This window comes from Macrobrachium rosenbergii, chromosome 40 (assembly GCF_040412425.1).
Source record: "Macrobrachium rosenbergii isolate ZJJX-2024 chromosome 40, ASM4041242v1, whole genome shotgun sequence".
In the NCBI taxonomy this organism is placed as follows: Eukaryota; Metazoa; Arthropoda; class Malacostraca; order Decapoda; family Palaemonidae; genus Macrobrachium; species Macrobrachium rosenbergii.
In genome coordinates, this window is record NC_089780.1 from 13,396,196 (window position 1) to 13,421,360 (window position 25,165).

Sequence of the window (25,165 nt, forward strand, 5' to 3'; positions counted from 1 at the left end):
CAAACAGCTGGTGCATTGTTGAGATGTGGAGAGCCTTTGCTTAACCTTTACCCTTTGCCATAGCAATGCCAAGCTGCTATGTTTGATGAAAAATAACTTCCTTGCAGAATTAGTTATGAAACTAATCTTTAACAATATTAGTTGTGTACAAAGCTTTTAAAGAATGGTACCAAATCACAGGAAGCCTATCCATCATCTTATAAAGACACTGTGACAGCTTTTGAGTGTCCAACTACCAAAGGTTGCAACCTGTGAAACCCTGATGCATGTGCACAACATGTAGCAGATTGCTTACTAAGCTTTTGACTGGATAACTTCTCTGACAAGCCGACCAAGGTATTAGTAGGAACAGAGAAGTAAAACAAGTGTGTTTCATCAGCAATGTCGATTCAAGTGGTTGCATTATGGCCAAACCTAAGATCTACTTTTGAGACTTGTTAACACCTTCACTAGAGCTTTCGACTTTGACATACCTTTGACATACCTTACAGCCTTTTCAGCAGTATGTCCAGTTTGGTCCCCCAGACCATTACACCCTCCAAATGTTGCTGATGATCTCTCATCAGGAACACCTTATCAGTTCTTTGTGTCTTGGCCAGAACATAATCTCTCTTTCAAACCTCGTAAGTGCAAACGAGATGAAAATGGTTATGTAGATGACAGCCTGTTGTGTGCTGTATATATATACAGTATGCCGTAACATCCTGTCTTAAATGGGCTCAACTGCTATGCAGATTGAAAAATACTGCTTAAGGAAGCTTGTAATTTTTCCACAACTTTCAGTTGGTAATTGTATTGAGTGTATGTATCTAGTATATACAGTTCATTACCCATAAAATTTACAATGCAGTTGTAAGAAACAGTACATCATTACTCTTATCTTGTGGAATCAGCAAAGCAAAGCAAATCCATATGCAGAATTTTCTTGAATGCAATTTTATTCATAGAGTACTCCAGGCTGTTCTTTTTTTCCACTTGACACAAACATCAAACCCTCTTGAGTGCATACATTGGCACTTCAATTTAACGGGCCTCATGGTTAGGGAATTTTGATTTATTGGACTTGCCCAAATATGATAAAAATAATAAAATTATTTTGTACACACTGGAGAAATCTGATAAGTACAATGGGGTTTTCAGAAGGTGTACCAAGCCCGTCCAGGTGGGCGATATCTCATCCTTAGGATGCTGGAGGTATTGGGCAGTGATGCAACGAATGCTTGCATGCAACCGAGGCTGTCTTGTTTGTGTTTATGATGGTAGCCAATAAATGAATACACACACAATCAAATTGACCGAGTCTTTCCTCGCTTTGCCCAGGCGGGTGGACAATGAGCAGACGTGACTAATGTTTTCTTCTTTGTGCATCACATTAGGAAACAATACACATTTAATGAATGCCCCACCTCTCTCTCTCTCTCTCTCTCTCTCTCTCTCTCTCTCTCTCTCTCTCTCTCTCTCTCTCTCTCTCGTTGATTATTTTGTTGACATTACTTAATGCAGTGCAGTACAGTACTGTGCTGTACTTAATACATTACAGTACAGTAATGTAGTGTTATATACATTTATAATTAAGTATGTATGTTTCTATTGGGTGTATGCATCGCGTTAGGATAAAGTTTGCACCTACAGTGTGTTTGCTTGCCATTCAAGCTTTCTCTCTCTCTCTCTCTCTCTCTCTCTCTCTCTCTCTCTCTCTCTCTCTCTCTCTCTCTCTCTCTCTCTCTCCTCAGTTTTTTGTACAAAGAATTGGGGTTACTTATGTTTAAAAAGAATCAATAGTAATGTTTTTATACAGTACATGAATTTTGAGGCAGACAATTTTGGAAAGGGCGTTGTTTGGGTGGGGTGGGGGGTGGGGGAATAACATCCTGACATATGGTGAAAGGGTACATGGACCAGAAAAGGTTGAGAACCACTGGTAGGTCATATAACCAGTCTTCGTTACTTAGGGGAATTTGTTACTTACTTGAGGGGCAGACCCCCAAGTTGTCCGCTAAGTTGAGTCGACACTTCTAGGGAGATATTGGAGGGGAGAATGCTTCTCTTGGGGAGGCAGATGGTTACCCATTGGTAGATGCTAGGCAGGACAAAGGACTTAATGTTTTCTAATGTTGGTATTGTGGTGCTATTTGAATTTCAATTAAATTTTTCTCTCTGCGGCTAACCGTGCCTAAGTAGAAACATATATAGTAGGTCAGTGGATAATGGGGTCCAACTGTATACGATAATCGCTTCTGGCCTGACCAGGATTCAAACCTGTGCCATTAGGGTTTGATACAGAGCTGACTATCAAGAGAGGCACGTACTGAATTTGGCTCTTGTTGAATTCTGGTTTTGTACTGAGAATAGGAGTCAACCCAATTCCACCACAGTAGCTGAATATTGATTAATGTTTTATTGTTTTGTCACTTTTATGTACGTGGCTTTGTTTATACTGACCAGTATTAAGCTATGATTACTCCCTTAATATTGATTTTACCCTGTGAATAAATGTCATTCCAGTGGAATTATACATTGTTTATAAGGGCATTTGCCGTGGTCAAGATTTGAACCCACGCCTTTTGGGTTTGACACAGGGTGGTATAAGTTGATTTCGACTCTTATTTTATATATTTCTGCTGTATCGAGGCTCCGTATTTGAAAGGCTAGCAACCCACATTAACCATAATATATTACAGATTTTGTAATACTCAGCTATTTATGATAGTTTTGTCACTAATACCCCCTGATATGGAATTTACCTTAAGGAATGTTGTACTCTCATATATTTGTTCTCTTTGTGTAATTAAGAGTAACAGCGGTGCTCATTGATATTGATACTAAGTTTAGAATTGCTCTTGTCCAGTTATATTCTGGCCTCTCTGATCATTGGCTCTTATCTATACACAATAGAGGTCCCTAGGATCAGGACTCGCTGTCTTGCCACTTTTGTATATTATAAAGGAATTTTTCACGCTACGGGTAGGCTAGTATTTTTAAATTTAATTAATTCTCGAAAGTGGGGAGACCAATCACTCTCTCTCTTTATTTAATAACTGATCTCTTCTTTCTATATTTCTTATCAGCTTCTGTAACTTCTTTCAAATGAACACCATATTCTGTGGAAGCTTGAATTTCAAGTCAGTGGTTCCAGTGGGGTTGTGCCTTAAGAATAGGGTTCATGTTTTGGATAAAAAAAAAAAAAATCATAATTCTCTCTCTCTCTCTCTCTCTCTCTCTCTCTGAACGAAGTACTCTTTAACCCCTGTGTACCCATATACCTATCTATCGCCTCTCGTTAACAGGTCGTTACGTATAGGATACTACGTCTTGCCCCAAATGACGTAAAATGTTGGCCCAGCATGTCAAGAAGCTGGGCGGGAATATTTCAAAGGAATACCATAAGAACTGCTAGGTCGAGGCGTACGTTTCAGCTCGCCTAGAGTTAAACGTTTGCTTCTCAGTTACCTACAGAAATACTCGATAACCCAAAGCTCTACTCATATTTCCAAGAAGCAGAACATCCAAAGTATTTAAAGTGAAGAAAAGCTGTGCCTTTGATGATGACGAAGTTACCTGATTGTGTAACATGAAGGAGACAATGTTGGCATTCAGTCCATTGTGTTTGGTTGCTGTGGGGGTAAACGAGTTTTTTTGGTGACGATTTTAAAATCTTTGAATCGAGGAGTTTTCTTTACGTGTTACCAGCTAGGGAGAGCATGACTTTGATATTCGGGGAAAGTGCAGGATTGCGGATGTTTGTGAGAAAGGTTTGGTTGTCTGGTTATGATCGTTTTGAGGGTCAATGTTGTCTGTTTAAAATCGATTTTAATGGCCATGTTGTCTAGTTATAACCGGTTTTAAGGACTTTGTTGTCAAGTTATACGTTTTCCTCACGCGGTGCACTGCAGGCGTTACTTAAGGTTCTTTGCGGTGTCCTTCTGCCCCTAGCTGCAACCGCTTTCATTCCTTTTACTGTACCTCCGTTTATATTCTCTTTCTTCGATATTGCTATGCATCCTTTCTTAACAATTGCTCCATAGCGCAACGGAGAGGTTTTCCTCCTGTTACACCTTTCAGACCTTTCTATTCTCAGTTTCCCTTTCAGCGCTCAGTGACCTCACAGGCCCCAGCGCTTGGCATTTGGCTTAAATTCTGTATTCCTGTAAATCAGTTGTAACGGGTTTGTTGTAACGCGTCACTTAGAAAAACAAGTCATTCAGCGCCATGGTAACAAGTCCTGCCCTGGGTAAGAAGTCTCTGTTGATGCGTAATTATTCTGGTCATGTCTTCTTTTATATCCAGTTTTTAAAATGCAAACTTAAGGGATATCTGAACAGTCCTTATACGCATAGATTGTTTGTGGTAGGAATACTTTTGACGTCTTAACAGGGCGAAAGAGGTTTTATTTACTTCTAGATTATTCTCTGGCAGTTTCGTGCCAGAAAAAGTGATCAGTTTACAGTTTTATGTGTCTTCACGAACGCTGCGATCGAATTTTAGTATAAACCCAGTACCTTGCGAGGGAGCGTGAGGTTTAATAAACCGACGTACTTTATTTTCTCGAGAAGATATTTTGATTCCGAGAACTTGAAATAGCATTTCCATAACTCCTTTCTTCTCAGTACAGGAGAAGGTCTCCCTGGATAGCAACAGTAGCGATTGTCTCGTTCTCGAGTTTTCGTAGGAGTTCTTGACATGAAGGAAAATCACGCACACATCTTTCCTCTGTGGAATATATGTACTGGAATTGCAGTTCTTTGTTTCTTTTGCAGTTCATGACTGCTACCAAAACCTGTCTTTATTTTTTAATGTAGTTGTCTTGGTCTCATTTGTACAGTGAATTTGCTTGCATTATCATCGGCATCGCTTGCATCTACTGATATATCTGAAACTAGAAAACCTGAATCTACTGACATATCAGAAACTAGAAAGCCTGAATCAAGGGCCTCTGTGAAATTCTGCCGCTTGAGTCAGTCCTGTCCTTTCACTGCTCAAGTTTCTTCAGCCTTCCGTCTCATAGTTCCCTTCCATGTAAGTATGTGTCTTCTAACACTTGTGGTTCTCAAAGGAGCCCACCTGAAACTGTTGCACACTTTTCTCCCTGTAACGTTTAGAAGGACTTGTCCAAGCCATCTCATTTACTGTTCATCATTATCTCACTAACTTTCTGAAAGTGGAATTACTCTTATGGTATAATTTCTCAAGCTTTATTTCCAAGTCGACTAAATCATTTAGATGCACGTTCATGGGCACATCAAGGTTCATGTCTGCATAGCAATGCAGATCGCACCAGACTAATTTATCGTACATACATCCGTAATTTCAGTCTTTTACTCATCCTGCCTCTTGTTTGATTCAATTTCTTCCTTTGTCTTTCACCAAGTTCCATCTCGAGAGAACCCGTATCAGATGTCATTGTTCTTAAAAATTTGGGACACTTCTTCGTTAAATCTTTCTTTAGCTAGTGTTATTACATCCTTGTCTTCGTACTCTGAATGAGTGGACTGAATATTTTCATCATGACTGACGAAAATACAACGCCTCTGTAATTAATACATTCAGCCATGTCACCTCGTTTTGATATCTTTGCTATGACTTCCAGCTCCAAATCAGACTTCGTTTCCTCACTCAACATTTTGCAAAACAGTCTAGTTAATAAACAAGGGGTCGCTTCATTTGCAGCTCAGATATTCAGTGATTCTCTCCTAGACTGGTGCTCGCCATATGCTAAGAGTCTTTATTAGTGGTTCCACGTCGTAAACTGTGAATTTTTTCGTTAGTGGATTCAGGTTTTATTGTTTCTGATGTCAGCAGATTCAGGTTTTATATTTCCAGGTTTTCCATTTTCTGGTTTGCCAGTAAGTTCAGGTTTTTTAGTTTCTGATATGTCAGTAGAGTCAGGTTTCCTATTTTCTGATTTGTCAGTAAGGTCAGGTTTTTTAGTTTCTGATATGTCAGTAGATTCAGGTTTTCTAGTTTCAGATGTCAATAGGTTCAAGTTTTCTATTTTCAGACATGTCAGTAGATTCAGGTTTTTTAATTTCAGATATGTCAGTAGATTCAGGTGTTCTAGTTCTGATGTGTCAGTAGATGCAGGTTTTCTAGTTTCTGACATTTCACACAAATGATTTCCATTTCAGTTTATATTCGTGACCTCACAAAAATATTCCACCAGCATTTTAGTTCTACCCCCGATGTTATCACTCACAAATCCTTTCTACACTTGTTTTCCACCAATATTCGCATTTTGTATCTGAGGGTTATTCCATGTTACCCAATATCCCAGTGCCTCTCTTCCTGTAGATTAATATACATTTCTGTGGTATTCCAGTCAGCGTTCATTGCCTCCACCTCCCCACATATGGTTTCTAAAATTGCAAATTATTACATCATTCAAGTGCAGAAACCTCCTGATGTTCAGCTTAAAGAAGCCTGTTTGTATGAACCCTAGATATGTCCTCAGTTTTCAGTTAATGTCAGCTGTAGTGTGGCAGTAACAAGTTCTGTTCACTGACAACATCTACTCTATAGCTCGTAACATTCCTCAGTGTTCTTTTTTTCTGGATTAATAACTATGTGATCCGTGTTTGTTCCTGTGACTGCCATCTAGAGATGTCGAAGTGTATTTATGGATGTCCTGTGTTGGAGAGGAATACCTCCATCAAGGTGTTAACCCGGTATGTATCCACCTACTTCGAGGTGCTAGTACTAAACACTGCGGAAGCTCCTTGGGTCGCCGTGTTTAGTACTAGTCCCTCGGGGATCAAAATATTACATACACCCATTTCTATATTGTGTGGTCGACAAATTTTATATTAATAAACGATGTCTTCGTGCGGCCGTCTACTTTATTTTGACAAAGGTGATACATACCGGGTTAATACCGCCCTCAAGATAATTTACAGCGTAAAAATAATAAATTACCCATTTACGTTTTCAGGCTCGCCCAAAGTCCTCTCGCCCTTTACAATTTTCCAAGACGTTGATTTACCACCGGTTAATAAAACCCTTGAAAATTCCTGAAAATAGTAAAACCGGCGATTCCTGAAAAATGGTTAAGTACGGCAATAAGAATAAGAATAAGAAAATTTGATATAAAGAAAGAATAGAAGAAGAAGAAGAAGGAGAAGAAAAAGTAAAAAGAAGAAGAGAGTTTGATATAGTATAGCAAGACGGAGAAGAGAAGAAGATGAATTAGAAAAATTTAATGTATAGCAAGAAGAAGAAGAAGAAGAAGAAGAAGAAGAAGAAGTAGCAGCAGCAGCAGCCAGCAGTGATAGATGACCGTGTAAGCTGATTACAAAGTCCAAGGTCCGAATCGTTACTTTCGTTGAAAGTATCACCGCCCAGCATCCTCAGTGTTTCCCGGACACTCAAAACGGAAGGGGCCTCCTCCTTGGGAACTCCACTGCGTGTAAGTAAGTTTCTAATTGGTTGCTTGTCTCTTTATCGATAAATAGAGGCTGTTAGAGACACTTATTCCTGCATACACGCGCGAATGGTTCAGCAAAGTTGATGCTTAATCCAAGTGGTGCAGAGTAATCTATTTATCTGTACCGTTGTGGCTTACTTAAGAAAGTCAGTAAACAACAATAGTTATAGCTAATGGAAGTTGAATATGCTAAGAATTGTAAGGTGTTAGAAATTTACACATATACTTTGTGTGTATATATATGTATATATATGTGTGTGTGTGTATGTTTATATATACACTCATACATATAATATATGCATAATTTTGTAAAATAAAAATCTATCAAATCTCTCGGTTCTGTTGACATTTTTGACAGCCACGTAGAAGGTGCTGTATGCAAAAAATATTTCTAATCAATATATTTTCTGGATAATGCACTTTCACGCTCTCAGAATCAAAACAGTTGTGAATATAATGAAGTGCAGTAATTCTAAGCCACCGGAATCTGAAACGGTTTATTTGTCCAGTTTGCGTGACGTTTAGTAATTTTGGACTGCTAGAACAGGGTCATTGAGTGCTATGTCTGAGCCACGTGAATTCAGCAGGCCATTCCCTTCACTGTACCTCCGTTCATATTATCTCTCTTCCACCTTACTCTCCACCTTCTAGCATTTGTTTCATAGTGCAATAGCGAGGTCTTCCTCCTGTTACACCTGTCAAACCTTTTCACTCTCAGTTTCTCTTTCAACGCTAAATGACATCGTAGGTCCCAGATCTTGGCCACTGTCCTAAATTTTATGTTCAAATTCCAATTATGGATTTCATGTGGGGCTTTATACCTTCTAGGTTATACCTCATGGCTTGGCCCCCCCTTTGCTGCCTTAATTTGGAATATTGCCTGCACCTGCCTTACCTGCAGTGTAATAGGGGCAAACAGTTAAGTCTTGGTTGTTAATGTGATAGATGGCACCAAAAAAGTTTATCAGTATTACTAGTAGGGTTCATCGTCTTAAAAAATGGGAGACAAAATATTTTGTTGGTATATTGTTACTTGTATGATAAAAGCAAAGGAAATTAGTCCAGACAATATTTGTAGAATGTTTTTAGTAAGAGAGTGATTCCTTATAGTAACCCCCTCTTCTTTTATACTATTTTTCTTCGCTGTTTGTCAGTGATTGATGTTGCGAAGCTAGTTTAATTGTTTTATTTTTCTTACATTCAGTTTGTCTTATACTTGGTGTAGTTTGCCAACAACGGACATGCGATGTATATGATTTCTGTAAAATTATCAATGGTCACCGATAAAAAAAAACGTGCCGATTTCTACAAATTATCATCATGGTCGTATATTTATAAAAATTATCTTCATGGTCTGTAAAAAATTTCTTTGTCATCTAAAAAATTTCTTCATGGTCGTATTACCGATTTCTAAAAAATTTCTTCATGTTCGTATTACCGATTTCTAAAAAATTTCTTCATGGTCGTATTACCGATTTCTAAAAAATTTCTTCATGGTCGTATTACCGATTTCTAAAAAATTCTCCATGGTCGGATTTCTAAAAATTTCTTCATATTACCGGTTTCTAAAAAATTTCTTCATGGTCGTATTACCGGTTTCTAAAAAATTTCTTCATGGTCGTATTACCGATTTCTAAAAATTTCTTATATTAACGGTTTTAAAAAATTTCTTCATGGTCGGATTTCTAAAAATTTCTTCATGGTCGTATTACCGATTTCTAAAAATTCTTCATGGTCTCATTACCGATTTCTAAAAATTTAAAAATTATCATGGTATTACCGATTTCTTAAAAATTTCTTCATGTTCGTATTACCGATTTCTAAAAAATTTCTTCATGTTCGTATTACCGATTTCTAAAAAATTTCTTCATGGTCGTATTACCGATTTCTAAAAAATTTCTTCATGGTCGTATTACCGGTTTCTAAAAAATTTCTTCATGGTCGTATTACCGGTTTCTAAAAAATTTCTTCATGGTCGTATTACCGATTTCTAAAAAATTATCATGGTCTCATTACCGATTTCTAAAAAATTATCATGGTCTCATTACCGATTTCTAAAAAATTATCATGGTCTCATTACCGATTTCTAAAAAAATTTCTTCATGGTCATGGTTTCTAAAAATTTCTTATTACCGGTTTCTAAAAAATTTCTTCATGGTCGTATTACCGATTTCTAAAAAATTATCATGGTCTCTACCGATTTCTAAAAAATTATCTTCATGGTCGTATCACCGATTTCTAAAAAATTATCATGGTCTCATTACCGATTTCTAAAGAATTATCATGGTCTCATTACCGATTTCTAAAAAATTATCATGGTCTCATTACCGATTTCTAAAGAATTATCATGGTCTCGTTACCGATTATGTCACAGAAACATGACCAAACCACATGAGAAGCTTTCTAGCTAAGTGTTTTGCGTAAGCCCCTCCATATTGTCACCAAAGGCACTTAGCATCTTTGTCTAAGTCGCTGCTTTTACTTCTAATGAAGGCTTAGGCCAAGCTTCATTTCATATTACGAAGACTCTAAACCTTTTTTCGTAACTCGGCAGCCCCATGGAAGATTAAATCTGAAGGTTAGATTTAAAGATGAAATTTTTCAGGGAAGATTAAATCTGAAGGTTAAATTTAAAGATGGAATGTTCCATGGAAGGTTAAGTTTAAAGGTGAAAATTTCGACAAAATCGAGTCAAGGGAAATGCTCCCGACAGTAAATCTGACTGAACTTACTTTTTTTATGTTTATCCATTAACAATAAGATAAGATTATCTGAAGATGAAGTTATAAGATGTTTACGTATTATTTTGGGCTCATGTTTTTGTCGGTTAAAAGCTCAATTTGTTTATTCACTAGGAAGAGATAAAAGACTCAAATCTTTAGAAGTATGTTGGAAATGTTGTATTCATTATTGGTTAAATACCTAACTACTTATTTTGGACCTTTGGTCAATGACCGAGTTGTATATCAGTCCGAATTTGATATAGAACCTCAATAGATGATATAAAGGTAAGTCTTTGAAAGTATCCAGATAACTATTTTTGCATCGTGTTCCCGTGACCCTAAAAGCTTATTTATCGTGGAGCCCAAATATTGACCTTGAGAATATTTTTCTCCTTTCTCTCGAAAGGGGGGAAAATACGGTACATTAGACTTCTGTAGAATTATTCTTCTTTTGCCCCTCAGGGAAGTAGTGCCCTGACGTGGTTTACTGAAGCCATTATACTCGTGGTTCTCTGCGACGTCCCTTCGGCTCCTAGCTGCAACCCCTTTCGTTCCTTTTACTGTACCTCCTTTCAGATTCTCTTTCTTCCGTCTTACTTTCCTTCACTCTCCTAACAATTGATTCATAGAGCAACTGCTTTGAGGTTTTCCTCCTGTTACACCTTTCAGACCTCTTTCCTGTCAATTTCCGTTTCCGCGCTGAATGACCTCATAGGTCCCAATGCTTGGTCTTTGGCCTAAACTCTATAATCAAATTCAAATTCAGATTTGTCTTGTTCTGTTCAGAGGCAGGCGCTGTTGGCGTACGTCATGATCAGTACGTTGGACGAGTTACTGGCACAGCTAGGCACTGGCTGGTGGGACGTCATCCATTATGTGGTCGCCATATTTTGTGAGTATTCGCTTCAGACATTGCTTCGCTTTTTCATCCTTTGTTTAGCTTTCTGATCCTTTGCTTAGCTTTCTGATCCTTTGCTTAGCTTTCTGATTCTTTGCTTAGCTTTCTGATCCTTTGCTTAGATTTCTGATCCTTTGTTTAGCTTTCTAATCCCTTGCTTAGATCTCTGATCCATTGCTTAGATCTCTAATCCCTTGCTTGGCTTTCTAATCCTTTGCTTAGATTTCTAATCCCTTGCTTAGCTTTCTGATCCTAATCCTTTGCTTAGCTTTCTAATCCCTTACTTAGCTTTCTAATCCCTTGCTTAGCTTTCTAATCCTATTAGCTTTCTAATCCCTTGCTTCTTTAATCGTCTGCATTCTGAAAGAGGGTTAGTGGAAAGCTGTGCTCAGAGTACTGATGGTCATTACAGTACCACAGGTAGTAATTGTTGCTTTAAGATTTAATACTTCCTTGAAAGCTCTTCACTAAGTAACCCCAGGTTGCACATCAAATATACTATAATAATTTTCCTTACGTAAGAATTGACAAGTTGAGAAACTTAATCTTTTTTTTAATTAGGTGAAATGTTTGTACCTTGAATTGGAATGTAACTGGTTTACCTTACGAGAGAGAGAGAGAGAGAGAGAGAGAGAGAGAGAGAGAGAGAGAGAGAGAGAGAGAGAGAGAGAGAGAGGTTAATCAAATAATCTACAACAGATAAAAGTTAATAGACAGGTAGTATATCGATAACTGAACGATTTACATAACAGGCACCCGTAGGGAGGTAGTGACGTCACCTCACGTGGTGCATTGTAGACATTACTTAGGGTCTTTGCATTACTTGTACCTCCTTTCATATTCTTTCTTCCATCTGACTTTCCACCCTCTCTAACAATTGTTTCATGGTGCAGCTGCGAGATTTTCCTCTTGTTACACCTTTCCAACCACGTTACTGTGAGTTTCCATTTCAACGCTGAATGACCTCATAGGTCACAGCGCTTGGCCTTTGGTCTAAATCCTATATTCTATTCTGCATAACAGACTGACGGTGATTGAAGATAGGTTCAAGTACTTTTGGAATTAACTTTTTTTTTTTTTTTTTTTTTTTTTTCAGGCCTGAGCCTACCTGCCAGCCAGGCACTAGGGGGAGCGTTTTTCGCACCTGCCGTGGATTACACCTGCGTCCCGACGGTGCCTTCTGCTACAGCGTCTCCTGAAGCAGCGTCGGAGACGAGTGCCGAAAGGGGAGGTCCTTCATCCTGGAGGCTTGCCGTAGCACCCGAAAACAGCACCGCCCTGTAAGTCATATTCTAGCATTGCTGCTTCGTATTCTCGAAATATTACGAGCATGAGAGCCATACATAATTTTGATCTTGTAATGAACATTATACATTATATTTAGATGTCACTTCCCGTTTTGTGGAAGTGTACCACTTCATAAGCTGGAAGTCCCAATAAAGTTACGAAAAGTGTGGAATATCCCACACAAATCTCCCAGTTTTTGAACCACTTGAGAACCTTCCATCATCATGAAATACGCTTTATTCGCCCCTCTTATAATTATAGGTGACGTGTTCCTCAGCTAAAGCACATTTCACGTAACACACAGGAATCAATGTAGCTACTTGGTTGAGAGTGCCCAGACCGGGGAAGTCGCGGAGGAAGCGTGCAGTGAGTGGCTGTTCGACAATTCAACTTTCGCCACGACCTTGACAGCGGAGGTGATTGGAAATGCTGACCTCAGCAGTTGTTTTCCTTGTCACATTTCCTTCACGTCCCCGTAGGAGGGTAGTGCCGTCGGTGCACCCCGCTGGGTGCACTGTAGGCATTACTAAAGGCTCTTTGCAGCGTCCCTTCGGCCCCTAGCTGCTGCAACCTCTTTTGTTCCCTTTACTGTACCTCTATTATCTTTCTTCGATCTTGCTATCCAACTTCTCTAACAATTGTTTCATAGTGCAGCTGCGAGGTTTTCCTCCTGTTACACCTTTCAAACCTACTTAATCTCAATTTCCTCTCCAGCGCTGAATGATCTCACAGGTCCCATTACTTGACCTCTGGCCTAAACTCTATATTCCATTCCATTCCATTTCCTTCATATGAACGGATTTTTAAAAAGTCTTATTTACTCTGCTTTTATACCTCAAAGTCATAGTTTTTTTTGTTACTTTTGAAGAAATTAGTTTTTTTTTTACAAATTTTCTAAGTTGGCCTGGTGCTCCTCATTATTCAGTGTATGATTATATATATATATATATATATATATATATATATATATATATATATATATATATATATATATATATATATATATATATATATATATATATATATTTTTTTATTATATATATATATATATATTTTTTTTTATTCAGTTTCAGCTGACCTGCGACAGAGCCTACTTGCGGGCGACTTACCAGAGCATCTACATGCTTGGGATGTTTCTAGGGGCTCTGATAAGTGGATTTGCTGCTGACAGGTTTGTGGAATTTTGATACTTGTAGTCTTTGTATAGAGGTGCATACACACACACACACACACACACACACACACACACACACACACACACACACACACACACACACACACACACACACACACACACATCCCAACTTAGCCAGCCGATATCGTTACCCAACGGATACGTTCAAGTCCGGAAAAACAAGAAAAATATAACAGAATACTCCGTTAAGTGAGGTAGACATAACGGATCCTGAAACGAACGCGACCGATACTTGCCTGTCTGACCTTGTAATCATGGCTTTTTGACGCCTTGTAAAGGGAGTTAATTTTCAGTGTTTTGCCTGGGAAATTTTTTGACGTGACCGAACAAACATTTCCTTTCTTTTCTCGAAGAATGAATTTCTAAATTTCACTGTAAATTCTAATTCCAATGGGGGAGGAAGTCAAATTCTATATTCCAATTCCAGTTCCTGTAGGGGAGGAAGCTAAATTCTATATTCCAATTCCAGTAGGGGAGGAAGCTAAATTCTATATTCCAATTCCAGTAAGGGAGGAAGCTAAATTCTATATTCTAATTCCAATTCCAGTAGAGGAGGAAGCTAAATTTTATATTCCAATTCCAATAGGGGAAGAAGCATAATTCTATATTCCAGTTCCATTTGGGAGGAAGCTAATTTCCATGTTCCAATTCCAGTTAGGGAGGAAGCTAAATTCTATATTCAAATTCCAATTCCAGTTGAGGAGGAAAGCCCTCTGAGACGTGGAACCTGGAATGAAGCATAGTTTAGTTATTTTCCAAGACGTTTTCTGTCACTAAGCTTCTGGTTTATATTTTCTTATTTATATTTTCTTACTTCCTTTCATTTTTTCCTCCTTAGGTTTGGTCGGAAAACTACACTCCTCTTCGGCCTGCCTTCCTTCATGATTCTGTCGAATGCGACGTGCTTGCTACCGAACCTGTCAGCGTTACTCTTCTCTCGCTTTCTGTTGGGTTTGACCATGCCTTTCATCACCAACATCAGTTACATTCTGGGTTTGTATTTCACTTGTTCAGTCAGCGAAAAATATTCCTTCAGTCCTTCTCGGTCATTGAAAAATATTCCTTCAGCCCTTCTGAATCATTGAAAAATATTCCCTCGGCTCTTCTCAATCATTGAAAAATATTTCTTCAGCCCTTCTCAGTCATTGAAAACTATTCCTTCAGTCCCTCTCGGTCATTGAAAAATATTCCTTCGGCCCTTCTCAGTCATTAAAAAATATTCCTTCAGCCCTTCTTAGTCATTGAAAAATATTCCTTCAGCCCTTCTCAGTCATTGAAAAATATTCTGTCAGTCCTTCTCAGTCATTGAAAAATATTCCTTCAGCCCTTCTGAGTCTTTAAGAAATATTCCTTCAGCCCTTCTGAATCATTGAAAAATATTCCCTCAGCCCTTCTCAGTCATTGAAAAATATTCCTTCAGTCCTTCTCAGTCATTGAAAAATATTCATTCAGTCCTTCTCAGTCATTGAAAAATATTCCTTCAGTCCTTCTCAGTCATTGAAAAATATTCCTTCAGCCTTTCTCAAAGTTAGATTAATAATTTCTCTGAGATTTAGTTTAATTTCTTCTCATAATTGTAGGTGATAAGCCTCAAGCAATTGCCGGAATTGTTTCATATGTTTTTTTTAAACGAATTTGGTCTGATGCATAAAAATACTTGAATCAAACTGAATTTTCGTGTACGCATTAATATCTCTCATTCATTATAACATCATTCCGGAATGGTAATTTCATTTCTGAATAAATTTGGGCTTATTTAAAAAAGAAACTCGGAGTTCACTGATGCAATGGAAAAACATCTGATCAATGATAGGAAAGCGTGGTTAAGTTAACGCTCTCTGCATATTCATGCATTTGAAGTTTACAAATGCAAAGCTCTCTCTCTCTCTCTCTCTCTCTCTCTCTCTCTCTCTCTCTCTCTCTCTCTCTCTATCTATCTATATATATATATATATATATATCATACATATGTGTGTGTACATAAATTATAGTGCGCGTCAACAAATGAATAATACCATTACCCAGTCAGATTTTTAAAGGGGCTTCAGGATGTGTTCTTTTTCGTCAGTCTTGTGCACTGTCTGCCTGTATTTTCTCCAGCCTCGCCTGAGACCTCACTCTCAGTATTCTCATGATGCTTCCCTGGGCCTTCTCATATCTATAGAATCAACCAGACTGAGAACATCGAGTGCGCGTCTTCGAAGGCATTCAAGTTTAAAGTAACTTCTTTTCTTCTTCTTTCGTCAGTCGTGGAGATTTCTGAGCCTCGCCTGAGACCTCACCTCGGTATTCTCATGATGCTTCCCTGGGCCTTCGGTATGATGATATTGGGAGGCTTTGTTATACCTTTCCTGGAGGTGGTAAGAATAACCATTGGGGTTTTGTTTTACCTTTCCTGTGGTAAGCATAACTATTATGACCTTTGTTATACCTTTCCTGTGGTAAGAATAACATTGGGAGTTTTGTTATACCTTTGCTGAGGTAAGCACAACTTTGGGAGCTTTGTTATACCTTTCCTGTGGTAAGAATAACATTGGGAGCCCTGTTATACCTTTGCTGAGGTAAGCACAACTTTGGGAGCTTTGTTATACCTTTCCTGTGGTAAGCATAGCATTGGGAGCCCTGTTATACCTTTCCTGTGGTAAGCATAACATTGGGAGCTTTGTTATACCTTTCTTGAGGTAAGAATAGCATTGGGAGCTTTCTTATGTCTTTCTTGAGGTAAGCATAACATTGGGAGCTTTGTTATACCTTTCTTGAGGTAAGCATAACATTGGGAGCTTTGTTATACCTTTCTTGAGGTAAGCATAACATTGGGAGCTTTGTTATACCTTTCTTGAGGTAAGCATAACATTGGGAGCTTTGTTATACCTCTCTTGAGGTAAGCATAGCATTGGGAGCTTTCTTATATCTTTCTTGAGGTAAGCATAACATTGGGAGCTTTGTTATACCTCTCCTTTAATAAGCATAACATTAGGAGCCCTGTTTACCTTTCCTGTGGTAAGCATAACATTGGGAACCCTGTAATACGTTTCCTGTGGTAAGCATAAAATTGGTAGCCCTGTAATAAGTTTCCTGTAGTAAACATAACATTGGGAGCTTTGTTATGCCTTTCTTGAGGTAAGCTTAACTTTGGGAACTTAGTTATACCTTTCCTGTGGTAAGCATAACACTGAGAGCTTTGTTATACTTTTCCTATGGTAAGCATAACATTGGGAGCTTGGTTAAACCTTTCCTAATGTAAGCGTAACATTGGGAACTTGGTTATACCCTTTCTGTGGTGATCATTACATTGGAAACTTGGTTATATCTTTCCTGAGATAAGCATTACATTGGTAACTTGGCTAAACCTTTCCTGTGGTAAGCATAACATTGGGAACTTGGTTATACTTTTCCTCTTGTAAGCATAAAATTAGAAGCTCTGTTATTATCTTTTCTGGGGTAAGTATAGCATTGGGAGCTTTGTTATACTTTGCTTTGGTACAAAGTTACATAGATAAAGAAGTAATTTGTGATTCAAAGAGGAATCTTGCTGTAATTATTAATTAACTGTATACATTCTGCAATCATGAACACGTTGAATTTTCAGTTGAAAATCAGATGAAAAGCCGCCTCACCATGAATACAAAAAAGAGAGAAAGAATCTTATTCCCAATCTTATTGCTCATAAGCATTCTGATTTCTCACTTGAAGGGTAATGGACGAATCTCCAAGATGGCTGGCAGTGACTGGCAGACATGAGCGTGCCTTGAAGGTTCTGAAAAAGGCAGCAAGACTGAACAGGAGATCTCTGCCAGGCGATGAAAAAGTCTGCACCATCCTCAGAGAGAGCAAGGAGGTAAAATTCACTTTCACCCGTATATTTACACACACATTATTCAAGGTTCTTTGCGGCGTCCCTTCGGCCCCTAGCTGCTGCCCTTTTCATTCCTTGAGTTGTACCTCCTTTCATATTTTCTTTCTTCCATCTTACTTTCCATACCCTTTTCATTCCTTTAATTGTACCTCCTTTCATATTTTCTTTCTTCCATCTTACTTTCCACCCTCTCCTAACAGTTGTTCCGTAGTGCAACTGCGAGGTCTTCCTCCTGTTACACGTTCAAAATATTTTTGCTTCAGCGCTGAATGACCTCACAGGTCCGAGCGCTTGGCCTTTGGCCTAAATTCTATATCCCAGTTCCAGTCCCATTATTATATTGCCAGTTCCGAGGCACTGCCTTCAAATTTGTCTTGGTCTTTCAAAGTAAATAAGATCTTTCTAGTTCAGATTTTGGGAAGTAATAACGACCACAGTAATGCTGGTGAATGACATTGAAATTCCACACACTGTCAAGAGATAACGACAGACTGTTCTTTTGTTTTCTCCTTTCAGGAAGAGCCCGCGAAGCCGAGGCAAGGGAAGACAGAGATAAAAGTAATGATACAAGAACAACTGGCCAGCCTTAGTATCCTCTTCAGGTGAGATACCAGGTTGCTGGTAATATTCAGTCTAGTAACATCTGCGTCTAAGGCGTATCATATTTCATACGGTGTTCTGTGTCAGCTCATGGTAAACCTCGCGTTTTGACTGGCTTATTGTGCTGTAAATGCGTACGTTATCAAGCTATCTATCTATCTTTGTGTATGTCTGTATATGTATGTACTGTATATATGTGTGTGTATGTATGTATACGTGTACATATATATATATATATATATATATATATATATATATATATATAATTATACTTTTTCAAACCTTTTAATCCATTTCCCTTTCAGCATTAAATGACCTCTTGGGTCCCATTACCCTAGGTGCTTCGTTGGGCGAGTCGGTAGAGCTGTGGACTGTCACTCGATGGGCTGGAGTTCAATTCCCGGCCGGCTGATGAAGAGTTAGAGGAATTTATTTCTGGTGATAGAAGTTCATTTCTCACTATAATGTGGTTCGGATTCCACAATAGCTGTAGGTCCCGTTGCTAAGTAACCAATTGGTTCTTAGCCACGTAAAATAAGTTCCCTTCGGGCCAGCGTTAGGAGAGCTGTTAATCAGCTCAGTGGGTAAAACTAAGGTATACTTAACTTTTGGCCTAAATTCTATGTTCTGTTGTGTTCTAGCAATTGTTTCATGGTGCACCTGCGAGGTGTTCCTCCCATTACACCTTTCAAACCTTTTCACTCTCAATTTCCCTTCCAGCGTTAAATGACCTCTTGGGTCCCATCGTTTGACCTTTGACCTAAAGTCCACATTCCAATCCCAACAGAACGCCGAAGCTCCGGCGAATAACACTGGTACTCTACGGCGCGTACATAATCGTCAACATGAGCTACTACGGCCTCTCCCTCAGCGGGGGGAACTTGAGCAGCGACCCCTTCGTCTTCATGGTCCTCTCGGGCCTGATGGAGGTCCCGGCGTACTCTCTGACGGTGCCCATCGTGGCCTACTTCGGGCGACGCCTGCCGACGCTCTTCAGTTTCGCCCTGAGTGGCGTTGCTCTCTTGGCCATAGCTCCGACGCCTGCGAGTGAGTTGGTCGAGTAGATGGTACCGTGTGAAAGGAGTGAGAACATAAACATGGACATATATGTATATATATTTGTGAATTTAGTTAATGATGTGTTATAGGGCTAAGCATGATTATATACAAGTATGAGAGAGAGAGAGAGAGAGAGAGAGAGAGAGAGAAGAGCACTTACAGAAAGAGAATGAGCAGGAAAATTTGTGTAAATTTAAGGGTTAGATGTGTTGTCGTACCCTTCACATGTTATCCATTCATTTCCCGTAATTTTTCCTTCAATTCCTTCAATTTTCCCTTCATCTTCCCATAATTTTCTTTCATTTTCCCTTTCATCTCCCCTTAATTTTCCTTCATTTTCCCTTTGTTTTCCTTCATTTTCCCTTCACCTTCCCTTAGTTTTCCTTCATCTTCCCTTAGTTTTCCTTCATTTTCCCTTAGTTTTCCCTTCACCTTCCCTTATTTTTCCTTTAATTTTCCCTTCATCTTATCTTAATTTTCCGTATCTTTCCCTTAATTTCCCCTTCATTTTCCCTTAATTTCCCCTTCATTTTCCCTTAATTTTAATTTCCCCTTCATTTTCCCTTAATTTCCCCTTCATTTTCCCTTAATTTCCCTTCATCTTCCCTTAATTTCCCTTCATCTTCCCTTCATTTTCCCTTCATTTTCCCCTAATTTCCCTTCATCTTCCCATAATTTTCCTGCATCTTCCTTTAATTTTCCTTCATCTTTCCTTAATTTTCCCTTAATTTTTCCTTCATTGAGGTTACGGATGGCTCGTCATGACCCTGGCGATGGCGGGAAAGGTGTGCATCGCCTCGGCCTACCAGATCCTGATCTTCTACTCGACCGAGCTCTTCCCGACGGAGGTTCGAAGTCGGGGCGTCGGGACCTGCTTCATGGTCTCCCGGATCGGGTCCATCATCTCGCCCTTCATAAATGAGATCCTGGTAAGGTTGGGAGTCTTCTCTCTCTCTCTCTCTCTCTCTCTTCATTTATATTTACAGCACTTTCTCATTCAGTAGGTCCTGTAAATGCCTCTCTCTCTCTCTCTTCATTTATATTTACAGCATTTTCTCATTCAATAGGTCCTGTAAATGCTCTCTCTCTCTCTCTCTCTCTCTCTCTCTCTCTCTCTCTCTCTCTCTCTCTCTCTCTCTCTCTCTCTCTCTCTCTCTATATATCTATATATATATATATATATATATATATATATATATATATTTACAACACTTTCATTCAGTTCTTGTAAATGTCGATCCAAAGCATATGTGTGTAATATATATATATATATATATATATATATATATATATATATATATATATATACAGTATATATATAGCTTATGTGTGTGTATATATATGTTTATATATATACTTATATTTACAACGCTTTCTCATTCAATTCTTGTAAGTGTCGGTCCAAAGCATTTGTGTAACAAGGACTACATACTCCAATGGTCCACAGGGGTCAGTCTATCCATGGGCACCGTCTGCCGTCTTCGGTGCCACGGCGTTCGTAGCAAGCATCGTTATGCTGATGTTGCCAGAGACTATGGGCATCACTCTTCCAGAAAGCGTGGCAGAATTGGAATCCAGAGAGACGCCAAGTAGAAAGAGGTAAGAGCTTCGGATAGAATCTTTTGTTTTTTAAACGTATAATAATAGAGATACCGTTGGTCTTGGAAAGTGTTCTTTTTGCGACTTGCTGTGTTGGACTTTACGATGATTTTACCAGTGTTCTAGAAAACTAACACGGCAATGTAGCCTAGAAGCAGACTGGACCGCCGTGTGACTTGAAAAATAAATAGATTAAAAAAACTACGGAAAATGGGGCTTTCAAGAAATTACTGTGGGAAAACATATCTAGCGTATGGTTACTGTCGATTCTGAATTAATAAAAATACAACTTCTATCCGCGGTGTGTTTGGTAAATGATTCCTTAAAAGATAGTACCATTTTCGTTAATTCTTCATCTCCTGGAAACAAATGACAACTGGAGCATATCATGGAAGTTGCCTAAGCCTAAAACACAAAATAGAAGCCACTTCTTTAGACATATCAAAGTTACCCGTTAAGTTTTAAGTTTTCCAGGCGTTGGCAACTCCCAAGATATGCTCTGAGTTGCCATTTATCTCAAGGACACGAATTATCAACGTATTTGGTACTATCTTTAATCTCTAAGGGGGTTAGTGCATCAGTGCACCTCACGCGGTACACTGTGGGCATTACTTAGGGTTCTTTACAGCATCCTTTCCTTAGGCCCCTAGCTGCAACCCCTTTCATTCCTTTTACTGTACCCCCATTCATATTCTCTCTTTCACCTTGCTATCCTCCCTCCCATAACAGTTGTTTCGTAGTGCAACTGCGAGGTTTTCTTCCTGTTACACCTTTCAGACCTATCTACTCTCAGTTTCCGTTTCAGCAGTGAATGACCTCATAGGTTCCAGTGCCTAGCCATTGGCCTAAATTCTATATTCCTTCCTCCACGTGTTTAGGCATATCCAAGTTACCAGTTGTGTTTTAAGTTTCGTATGCTTAGTCAACCTCCCGAGATATCGAGTTGCCATTCGTCTCCAGGAGACGACGAATTAACGAAAATGGTACTATCTTTCAGGGAATCATTTACCGCACACCGTGGATAAAAGTTGTAATTTTATTAGTTTAGAATGAGAAAATGACCATAGTCTAGGTATGGTTTGGCTCAGTCATTTCTTACGAGCTACAGTGCCGTATTCTTCTACATAGTAACACAGTTTACTATATAGCCTAATTGTGGGTTTCTTTTATTACACAAACTATTCTTCACGAGATTGCGAATTTCTTAGCAATGGTATCTTGATTATTTTACATGGCAACGAAAAATTACCATAGTCATACAAAAAATATGAAGTAAATAAATACCACAGACATAATCATATGAAATTTACGTTAAAACGGAAAATTTAACGAAATGACAAAAGTGTAACTAATTGATAATCAAGAGTATAATGCATAGGAAAAATAGAATAAGAATTTAAATAGCCTTTCTTAAATTTATTATTTGAAAACAGTTCAACCGGTATTTCAGTGTCATTTATCGATAGTTTTCGATGACAGTGTCAGCATTCATTAACTGTTTCACCTAGTGTTTTATTAATAGACAAAACTTATGGAAGAGGTTTTAGTCGAATGTTAATGATTTAAAAATGATAAATTATGTTGATAAAATCCAAAGTAAGACTTCTATTCAAAACAATCGTAACCATATGAAGAAACTTGTGGATAAATTTGAAATGGAAATATTATTTGAACTAATACAAGGTTAAATAAAAAAGATTTTGGACAGATTATAGATATTCTAAACAAGACGCCACTCGAGAATTGTAATGTAGAAAAATATACCATGAGTTTATTGAACTTAACTATCTGATTGTGGTTTTAGTTTTTAAAGACCGAGAAATAATATGGGCAAATTCTCCCGTAATTCACTGTGATTTAAGCTTTAGATGTACTTACAGTAATGAAGTTTTGTAAGACAAAACTCATCCAGTTGTCAGCTGAATTTGAAGTCGTCAAAAATTCTTTTTTTTTTCTATTAATTTGTTAATTTATTTTTTCTTTTTAATAAGTGATCTCTTCTTTCTGTATTTCCCATTACCTTCTGTTATTCCTTTCTAATGAACACCTTAATATTCTTTGGAAGCTTGAATTTCAAGTCAGTGGCAAGTGGGCTTGTTTCATAAGAATACGTTTTATCTTCTGAATAATAATAATAATAATAATAGTAATAATAATAATAATAATAATAATAATAATAATAATTATTATTATTATTATTATTATTATTATTATTATTATTATTATTATTATTATTATTATTATTATTATTATTATTGTCACTAGAGAAAATCTTGTAAGGCGTTAAATCTTCCTCCGTAGGTCTTGGCTACGTGTTCCAACTTCGGAGGAGAAGGCCCAAGAGACGCGCGGCTCCTCTGAAGGATGAGAGTTGCAGACAGCACTCAAAAACAACAACAAACAACAACAACAACAACAAAATCATCAATAACACCTCAAGAGGAAGATTTTACGATTTATAACCAAGCAAAGAGAATTTTTCCGAATTCTTGTACAACCTTTGCAAAGTATTGTCTCACGAGGTAGGCTGTTATATGAGGAGCATGCAAATATATTTCATTGTTTCTTGTAGCCGTTTTGTATCAGTTTGACAAAATTAGACGTTTTAAGTATTATAATAAGAATTATTTTACACACACACACACATACACATACCAAGGTTCAGTCTCATGAGTTATTGGAGCCACTTGGGCCTGTTTACTAAACAATGTACCATACCTCTGTTGATCTTAGCAGTGAATAAGGAGCTTGGTGGGTAGTCAGCTGTGGTGGGTCACAAGCAGTAGGGAAAAGGGCATGGAACTAGCTGCATTATAATGAAAAAAATTACATGAATATATATATATATATATATATATATATACTATATATATATATATATATATATATATATATATATATATATATATATATATATATATATATATATATATATATATAATATTCCGTTTGTGTGAAGTTATTGTCAAAGTAGAGGGAATTCAAGATTGATGAGTATGCTTGGATGAACACTGATTAGGGTAGGTGAAATTATTATATATGTGATTTCCTTCAAGTTTAAGTACAGTCCAGAATAGAAGGATTTCAGTATCACAGGGTTATTTGTAGCATGACATTTGAGAGTACAAAAATATCATGTGAAGTACAACGGATTGTACAATGTTCTGTTCCCAGAAAACATTTTGTTGGAGGCCTAAATACCACTTCTTTACATTGACATTGTCCGTGAATAATTGTAGGAAAGGTGATTTGTGTAAGATTTGAAAGGAAATTGGAATGTGACCGTTATATGTATCATTAAGTGTGGCTTCATTTGAAATGCTACCACCATATCAGCGTCTTCCTTTTATCTTTTTGATATGTAATTACCGTCAACATCATCACGTATGAAATATCGGGAAGGTTCGCAGGATAGAATCTAAAACATCACCCTCTTTTCATTGGGCATCATTGGTATTGCCACGATCGGTTTAGAGGACCAAGTATATACTGTATTGTCGATGACCTTTATCGTTCACCCCGTAGAGGGTGAGTGCCGTCAGTGCGCCTCAATCGGTGCACTGTAGGCATTACTTGAGGTTCTTTCATTCCTTTTTATGTACCTCCATTCATATTCTTTCTTACTTTCCAACCTCTCCCAACAATTGTTTCATAGTGCAACTGTGAAGTTTCCTCCTGTTACACCTTTCAAACCTCACTCTCTTGCCACGTGTCCTAGGCATTTGGGGCCTGTCCCCCGACTTGCTGTCAGCCTGAGAAACAGGAGATCAGCGCCTGCCCTATGAAGCCTGCAGAATATATAGAAGGACTTTAATATTTAATATATATATATATATATATATATATATATATATATATATATATATATATATATATATATATATATATATATATATATATATATATATATCAAGGGTCAGTTATCGTTAAAAATATTCATCATCTTCCCATATTCGGCACTGGTCACCACAGCTGTGTCGATGAAGTACGCCATTGTCTAATGGCCTCTATATACATTACAGCGAGATTCCAGCCATTTTTGCGATATCGTGCGGACAAAGCTACACAGCTGAGTGACATTGAGACTCGAATGAAGAGGAATTATTCGTGTGAATAGCGAGAAGTGGCTTACGTCAGCATGTCGCGCGGTATCTACGGTAACGAGGACCATCGCTCTTAGGAACCGGAATGATACCGGTCCGTTCTTTGTTCAAGAATCGGAAATTGGAATGTTGGCGTTACGATTGATGTCATCGTAACGACCTCTCTCGTTTAGTTTGCTTTAGCTGTGTATTTTTATCTCTTTGTGTTCGCTGAGTTTCGTACCGTGCGAATTCATTTTCATCATTGAATATTTCTTGCCATTTCAATAAAGGAATATTTCTTGCCATTACAGTAAAGGAATATTTCCAGCCATTTTAATAAAGGAATATTTTTTCCCATATTACTATAGGAATATTTCATGCCATTTCAATAAGGTAATATTTCTTGCCATTTTAATAAAGGAATATTTCTTCCCATTTTACTTTAG

At 37.9% G+C, this 25,165-nt stretch overlaps 3 protein-coding genes across 3 annotated transcripts in view; all 3 read left to right on the forward strand.

Annotated features, from left to right (window-relative positions):
• Window positions 1–7,249: 7,249 nt before the first annotated feature.
• On the forward strand, window positions 7,250–16,205 carry LOC136826321 (solute carrier family 22 member 20-like). Its single transcript, XM_067083571.1, has 8 exons — window positions 7,250–7,403; window positions 10,927–11,032; window positions 12,135–12,318; window positions 12,630–12,741; window positions 13,393–13,496; window positions 14,359–14,513; window positions 15,768–15,880; window positions 16,167–16,205. The coding sequence occupies exons 2-8, from the start codon at window positions 10,951–10,953 to the stop codon at window positions 16,203–16,205; spliced, it is 789 nt and encodes a 262-aa protein (XP_066939672.1). The 5' UTR covers window positions 7,250–7,403; window positions 10,927–10,950.
• A 306-nt stretch (window positions 16,206–16,511) lies between these two features.
• LOC136826142 (solute carrier family 22 member 6-A-like) lies at window positions 16,512–23,205 on the forward strand. Its single transcript, XM_067083142.1, has 7 exons — window positions 16,512–16,520; window positions 17,214–17,358; window positions 17,893–17,978; window positions 18,764–19,023; window positions 19,780–19,964; window positions 20,483–20,634; window positions 22,936–23,205. Exons 2-7 carry the CDS (start codon window positions 17,218–17,220, stop codon window positions 23,000–23,002), a joined length of 891 nt encoding a protein of 296 aa, XP_066939243.1. The 5' UTR covers window positions 16,512–16,520; window positions 17,214–17,217; the 3' UTR covers window positions 23,003–23,205.
• Window positions 23,020–25,165, forward strand: part of LOC136826322 (fibrocystin-L-like) — a 113,056-nt gene continuing 110,910 nt past the window's right edge. Inside the window, exon 1 of the mRNA XM_067083572.1 lies at window positions 23,020–23,156. The gene's annotated coding sequence lies outside the window, so the exon portion shown is untranslated. The remainder of the gene's footprint in view (window positions 23,157–25,165) is intronic.

Bases quoted from the DNA above. Each gene is read 5' to 3' on its own strand.
- LOC136826321 (XM_067083571.1), top strand. From the start codon at position 10,951: ATGATCAGTACGTTGGACGAGTTACTGGCACAGCTAGGCACTGGCTGG. The intron at 14,514-15,767 runs GTTTGTATTTCA...TTCTTTCGTCAG, and splicing joins CAACATCAGTTACATTCTGG to TCGTGGAGATTTCTGAGCCT. The intron at 15,881-16,166 runs GTAAGAATAACC...TCCTGTGGTAAG, and splicing joins TTATACCTTTCCTGGAGGTG to CATAACATTGGGAGCTTTGT.
- LOC136826142 (XM_067083142.1), top strand. From the start codon at position 17,218: ATGGACGAATCTCCAAGATGGCTGGCAGTGACTGGCAGACATGAGCGT. The intron at 19,024-19,779 runs GTGAGTTGGTCG...TCCTTCATTGAG, and splicing joins CATAGCTCCGACGCCTGCGA to GTTACGGATGGCTCGTCATG. The intron at 20,635-22,935 runs GTAAGAGCTTCG...CTTCCTCCGTAG, and splicing joins GAGACGCCAAGTAGAAAGAG to GTCTTGGCTACGTGTTCCAA.